Here is a 7,249-nt window from a genome sequence, read left to right as displayed (position 1 = left end):
ACCAATTTGAGAAGGAAAATGACATTGACCTACTTACAAGATCACAGGGAAAAATATGTCAAGCAACTTCTGAAGAAGAATCTAAAAGCATAGAATCTTATAATAATATTTTGCTGGTAGTTTCAACAGATGGAGCCAACAAAGTTTGCGAGGGAAATATTTTTAGTGCAATATAATATTTAATGAGAATATTTTGCTATGACTGCTTAAATATTCAGGTGAGCGATACAGGCCCTCTTGGACCTCTTGTTTATTATAGGTCTTGCTCATCCCTCTATTTGTGTTGTTTATTATAGGTCCTGCTCAGCCCTCTGTATGTGTTGTTTATCATAGAAACTGCTCAGCCCTCTGTATGTGTTGTTTATTATAGGGTCTGCTCAGCCCTTTGTATGTGTTGTTTATTATAGGGTCTGCTCAGCCCTCTGTATGTGTTGTTTATTATAGGTCCTGCTCAGCCCTCTGTATGTGTTGTTTTACATAGAAACTGCTCAGCCCTCTGTATGTGTTGTTTATTATAGGTCCTGCTCACCCCTCTGTATGTGTTATTTTACATAGAAACTGCACAGCCCTCTGTATGTGTTGTTTATTAAAGGGTCTGCTCAGCCCTCTGTATGTGTTGTTTATTATAGGGTCTGCTCAGCCCTCTGTTTGTGTTGTTTATTATAGGTACTGCTCAGCCCTCTGTATGTGTGTTGATTATAGGTACTGCTCAGCCCTCTGTTTGTGTTGTTTATTATAGGTCCTGCTCAGCCCTCTGTATGTGGGTTTATTATAGGTACTGCTCAGCCCTCTGTATGTGTGTTTATTATAGGCACTGCCCACCCATCTGTTTGTTGTTTTGTTATAGGTACTGCTCAGCCCTCTGTATGCGTTGTTTATTATAGGGTCTGCTCAGCTCTCTGTTTGTGTTGTTTATTATAGGGACTGCTCAGACCTCTGTATGTGTTGTTTATTATAGGTCCTGCTCAGCCCTCTGTATGTGTGTTTATTATAAGTACTGCTCAGCCCTCTGTTTGTGTTGTTTATTATAGGGTCTGCTCAGCCCTCTGTATGTGTTTTTTATTATAGGTCCTGCTCAGCCCTCTGTATGTGTGTTTATTATAGGCACTGTTCAACCATCTGTATGTGGTTTTGTTATAGGTACTGCTCAGCCCTCTGTATGTGTTGTTTATTATAGGGTCTGCTCAGCCCTCTGTATGTGATGTTTATTATAGGTACTCCTCAGCCCTCTGTATGTGTGTTTATTCTAGGCACTGTTCACCCATCTGTATGTGGTTTTGTTATAGGTTCTGCTCAGCCCTCTGTATGTGTTGTTTTTTATAGGTCCTCCTCAGCCCTCTGTATGTGTGTCTATTATAGGCACTGCTCAACCATCTGTATGTGGTTTTGTTATAGGTAAGTATCAGCCCTGTATATGTGTTGTTTATTATAGGTACTGCTCAGCCCTCTGTATGTGTTGCGATCACATCTTCCACGGCCCGTATTTGTCAAATTGGACACTCCAAAACTGAAAACACAACAACAGCTAGAGATCCCGGGTCAAGGGAGAGAACTACAACTGTACTGTTCTGGATCTGACGTATCTCACTCACTCAACTTTAAACTCAAGTTCGTATATTTTTCCGACATTTCAACTTTAACAATACGTGAAACATGAAGGTGTTCACACAGGAACATTTAAGAAATCAAAGTTATTTTTCCACCCTACCATCATCAGATAGCATGTGGGCTGTTCAATCACTATTTGTCCGTGGTCCATTGCCCTCTGTGTCTGTGGTCAGTAACTTGTGGTCAATTGTCCCTGTTTGTCCGTTGTCCACACTCTGTGGTCCATTGTCCCTCTTAATCCATGGTTTGCGATCTGTGGTCCATTGTTCCCCTGAGTCTGTGGTCGGTGATCTGTGGTCCATTATCCATCTGTGTCCGTGGTCAGTAATCTGTGGTCCATTGTCCCTCTGTGTCCGTGGTCCGTGATCTGTGATCCATTGTTCCCCTGTGTCCGTTGTCCATGATCTGTGGTCCATTGTCTATCTGTGTCCATGGTCTGCGATCTGTGGTCCATTGTCCATCTGTGTCCAAGGTCTGCGATCTGTGATCCATTGTTCCCCTGTGTCCGTTGTCCATGATCTGTGGTCCATTGTCCCTCTGTGTCCGTGGTCCGTGATCTGTGGTCCATTGTTCCCCTGTGTCCGTTGTCTATGATCTGTTATCCATTGTCCCTCTGTGTGCGTGGTTGGTGATCTGTGGTCCATTGTTCCCCTGTGTCCGTGGTCCGCAATCTGTGGTCCATTGTTCCCCTGTGTCCGTGGTCCGCGATCTGTGGTCCATTGTCCCTCTGTGTCCATGGTCCGCGATCTGTGGTCCATTGTTCCCCTGTGTCCATGGTCTGCGATCTGTGGTCCATTGTCCATCTGTGTCAGTGGTCTGCGATCTGTGGTCCATTGTCCCTCTGTGTGCGTGGTCTGCGATCTATGATCCATTGTTCCCCTGTGTCCGTTGTCCATGATCTGTGATCCATTGTCCATCTGTGTCAGTGGTCGATGATCTGTGGATCATTGTCCCTCTATGTGCGTGGTCGGGAATCTGTGGTCCATTGTTCCCCTGTGTCAGTGGTCCGTGATCTGTGGTCCATTGTTCCCCTGTGTCCGTTGTCCATGATCAGTGATCCATTGTCCATCTGTGTCAGTGGTCGATGATCTGTGGATCATTGTCCCTCTGTGTGCGTGGTCGGGGATCTGTGGTCCATTGTTCCCCTGTGTCCGTGGTCCGTGATCTGTGGTCCATTGTCCATCTGTGTCAGTGGTCGATGATCTGTGGATCATTGTCCCTCTGTGTGCGTGGTCTGCGATCTATGATCCATTGTTCCCCTGTGTTCGTGGTCTGCGTTCTGTGGTCCATTGTTCCCCTGTTTCTGTGGTCGGCGATCTGTGGTCTACGCGATCTGTGGTCCATTGTTCCCCTGTGTCCGTTGTCCGTGATCTGTGGTCCATTGTCCCTCTGTGTCTGTGATCCGTGATCCATTGTTCCCCTGTGTTAGTGGTCTGCATTCTGTGGTCCATTGTTCCCCTGTGTCCGTGGTCCGTGATCTGTGGCTATTATTCCCCTGTGTACGTGGTCAACGATCTATGGTCCATTGTTCCCCTGTGTCCGTTGTCTATGATCTGTTATCCATTGTCCCTCTGTGTGCGTGGTCGGTGATCTGTGGTCCATTGTTCCCCTGTGTGCGTGGTCAGTGATCTGTGGTCCATTGTTCCCCTGTGTCAGTGGTCCGCGATCTGTGGTCCATTGTTCCCCTGTGTCCGTGGTCCGTGATCTGTGGTCCATTGTTCCCCTGTGTCCATGGTCCGGGATCTGTGGTCCATTGTTCCCCTGTGTCAGTGGTCCGCGATCTGTGATCCATTGTTCCCCTGTGTCCGTTGTCCGAGATCTGTGTTCCATTGTTCCCCTGTGTCCGTTGTCCGAGATCGGTGGTCCATTGTTCCCCTGTGTCCATGGTCCGTGATCTGTGGTCCATTGTTCGCCTGTGTCCGTGGTCCGTGATCTGTGGCTATTATTCCCCTGTGTGCGTGGTCAACGATCTATGGTCCATTGTTCCCCTGTGCCCGTTGTCTATGATCTGTTATCCATTGTCCCTCTGTGTGCGTGGTCCATGATCTGTGGTCCATTGTTCCCCTGTGTCCGTGGTCGGCGATCTGTGGTCCATTGTTCCCCTGTGTCCGTTGTCCGTGATCCATTGTCCCTCTGTGTGCGTGGTCGTTGATCTGTGGATCATTGTCCCTCTGTGTGCATGGTCGGGGATCTGTGGTCCATTGTCCCTCTGTGTCTGTGATCTGTTATCCATTGTTCCCCTGAGTCTGTGGTCGGTGATCTGTGGTCCATTATCCATCGGTGTCCGTGGTCAGTAATCTGTGGTCCATTGTCCCTCTGTGTCTGTGATCTGTTATCCATTGTTCCCCTGAGTCTGTGGTCGGTGATCTGTGGTCCATTATCATCTGTGTCCGTGGTCAGTAATCTGTGGTCCATTGTCCCTCTGTGTCTGTGATCTGTTATCCATTGTCCCTCTGTGTGCGTGGTCGTTGATCTGTGGATCATTGTCCCTCTGTGTGCATGGTCGGGGATCTGTGGTCCATTGTCCCTCTGTGTGCGTGGTCGTTGATCTGTGGATCATTGTCCCTCTGTGTGCATGGTCGGTGATCTGTGGTCCATTGTCCCTTTGTGTGCGTGTTCGGTGATCTGTGGTCCATTGTTCCCCTGTGTTCATGGTCCGAGATCTGTGGTCCATTGTTCCCCTGTTTCGTGGGCCGTGATCTGTGGTCTATTGTTCCCCTGTGTCCTTTGTCCGTGATCTGTGGTCATTGTTCCCCTGTGTCCATGGTTGGCGATCTGTAGTCCATTGTTCCCCTGTTTCGTGGTCCGTGATCTGAGGCCTATTGTTCCCCTGTGTCCTTTCTCCGTGATCTGTGGTCCATTGTCCCTCTCTTCTGTGTCTGTGATCCGTGATCCATTGTTCCCCTGTTTCCGTGGTCCATGATCTGTGGTCCATTGTTCCCCTGTGTCCTTGGTCTGCGAGCTGTGGTCCATTGTTCCCCTGTGTCCGTGGTGGGCGATCTGTTGTCCATTGTTCCCCTGTGTCCATGGTCCGGGATCTGTGGTCCATTGTTCCCCTGTGTCCGTGGTCCGCAATCTGTGGTCCATTGTTCCCCTGTGTCCGTGGTGGGCGATCTGTGGTCCATTGTTCATCTGTGGTCCATTGTTCCCCTGTGTCCGTGGTCCGCAATCTGTGGTCCATTGTTCCCCTGTGTCAGTGGTCAGTGATCTGTGGCTCTTGTTCCCCTATCTGTGTCCGTGGTCCGCAATCTGTGGTCCATTGTTCCCCTGTGTCCGTGGTCCGTGATCTGTGGTCCATTGTTACCCTGTGTCCATGGTTGGCGATCTGAGTGGTCCGTGATCTGTGGTCCATTGTTCCCCTGTGTCCATGGTTGGCGATCTGTGGTCCATTGTTCCCCTGTTTCGTGGTCCGTGATCTGTGGTCTATTGTTCCCCTGTGTCCTTTGTCCGTGATCTGTGGTCCATTGTCCCTCTCTGTCTGTGATCTGTGGTCCATTGTTCCCCTGTTTCTGTGGTCTGCGATCTGTGGTCTATTGTTCCCATGTGTCCGTTGTCCGTGATCTGTGGTCCATTGTCTCTCTGTGTCCGTGGTCCGTGATCTGTGATCCATTGTTCCCCTGTGTCCATGGTTTGCGATCTGTGGTCCATTGTCCATCTGTGTCTATGGTCTGCGATCTGTGATCCATTTTTCCCCTGTGTCCGTTGTCCATGATCTGTGGTCCATTGTCCCTCTGTTTGGGTGGTAGGTGATCTGTGGTCCATTGTCCCCCTGTGTCAGTGGTCCGCGATCTGTGATCCATTGTTCCCCTGTGTCCGTGGTCCGCGATTTGTGGCTATTGTTCCCCTGTGCCTAACCTTATAGGAAGGTTTATACCCTAGCCCTAACCATATAGGAAGGTTTATACCCTAACCCTAACCATATAGGAAGGTTTATACCCTAACTCTAACCATATAGGAAGGTTTATACCCTAACCCTAACCTTATAGGAAGGTTTATACCCTAACCCTAACCATATAGGAAGGTTTATCCCCTAACCCTAACCATATAGGAAGGTTTATACCCTACCCCTAACCATATAGGAAGGTTTATACCCTAACTCTACCCATATAGGAAGGTTTATACCCTAACCCTAACCTTATAGGAAGGTTTATAGTCTAACCCCTATCCATCTGTTATTTTTAATCAGCCTCTATCTCCAGGAAGGTGTGCACATACTTACAGGTTTATAGGAGGCTAAACATAGCCACAGTTCATACCTCTTTTGACCAATCGGTCAGTAGTTTGCTCTAATAATAAATTCCCCATCATTGTGAATGGCGAACAAGGCAAAAATTAACCTGCAGTGTAATTTTCCAGTTAAACAATGGCAGCATGTTATATTGACTGTCCTATTTCCAGTAATTATGCTTTCTACCTCATTACCATAGATAATAACGTTGTTGTCGTCAATCTCACAGAAATGATGAAGATGAGACATCCAGCCAGGCCCTCGCACTGACAACTGGTCTGATCTCACAAGTAGAGCGGGCAGTGGTTGAAAAACAGGACACAGACAAACTGTGTCGGCTGTGGACAGTTAATCACCCTAAGGATTGGCCATACTGCTTCCAGAACAACGACAGGTAGGTAACTTAACATGTACAGTGGACAGTTAATCCCCCTTAGGATTGACCATACTGCTTCAGGAACAACAACAGGTAGGAAACTTAACATGCACAGTGGACAGTAAACCCCCTTAGGATTGACCATACTGCTTCCAGAACAACGACAGGTAGGAAACTTAACATGTACAGTGGACAGTTAATCCCCCTTAGGATTGACCATACTGTTTCAGGAACAACGACAGTTAGGAAACTTAACATGTACAGTGGACAGATAATCCCCCTTAGGATTGACTGAAAGCTTCCTTTGTTATAGCCAGACAAAGTTTGAGAACGAAAAAGACCTTGACATACTTTCAAGGTCACAAGGGTTAGATATGTCGAAAACTTCAAATGACTTCTAAAGAACAACTGAAAGGTATAGAATCTTAATATTTGGCTGGTAGCTTTTTAGGATGAAACTGGACAATCTGTGCAAATGAAAATTACCTTGACATACTTTCAAGGTCACAGAGGTCAAATATGTCAAACACTTTAATCGACTTCTTTTGAAGAATTGAAAGGCATAGAATCCCAATATTTGGCTGGTAGCTTCTTAGTTTAGAGCAAGACAGATTTGAGAAGGAAAATATATGTATACTCACAGTGTAGCTGTATGATAACTCGGTATACGTACACTTACAGTGTAGCTGTGTGATAACTCGGTGTACGTACACTTACAATGTAGCTGTGTGATAACTCGGTGTACGTACACTTACAATGTAGCTGTGTGATAACTCTGTGTACGTACACTAACAGTGTAGCTGTGTGATAACTCGGTGTCGTACACTAACAATGTAGCTGTGTGATAACTCGGTGTACGTACACTCACAGTGTAGCTGTGTGATAACTCGGTGTACGTACACTAACAATGTAGCTGTGTGATAACTCGGTGTACGTACACTCACAGTGTAGCTGTGTGATAACTCGGTATACGTACACTTACAGTGTAGCTGTGTGATAACTCGGTGTACGTACACTTACAGTGTAGCTGTGTGATA

At 47.1% G+C, this 7,249-nt stretch overlaps 1 protein-coding gene across 1 annotated transcript in view; it reads left to right on the top strand.

The window, feature by feature from the left end:
* Window positions 1-7,249, top strand: part of LOC110441629 (vacuolar protein sorting-associated protein 13B-like) — a gene marked incomplete at its 3' end in the record, with an annotated part of 72,222 nt that overhangs the window by 57,941 nt on the left and 7,032 nt on the right. The window contains exons 11-12 of the mRNA XM_021484820.1: window positions 1,433-1,608; window positions 6,066-6,230. Coding sequence (XP_021340495.1) covers window positions 1,433-1,608; window positions 6,066-6,230 — 341 coding nt within the window. The remainder of the gene's footprint in view (window positions 1-1,432; window positions 1,609-6,065; window positions 6,231-7,249) is intronic.

Source organism: Mizuhopecten yessoensis, unplaced genomic scaffold (assembly GCF_002113885.1).
Source record: "Mizuhopecten yessoensis strain PY_sf001 unplaced genomic scaffold, ASM211388v2 scaffold716067, whole genome shotgun sequence".
Taxonomy (NCBI): Eukaryota; Metazoa; Mollusca; class Bivalvia; order Pectinida; family Pectinidae; genus Mizuhopecten; species Mizuhopecten yessoensis.
Note: the sequence above shows the minus strand (reverse complement) of the source record. Positions and strands in the feature narration are given on the sequence as shown.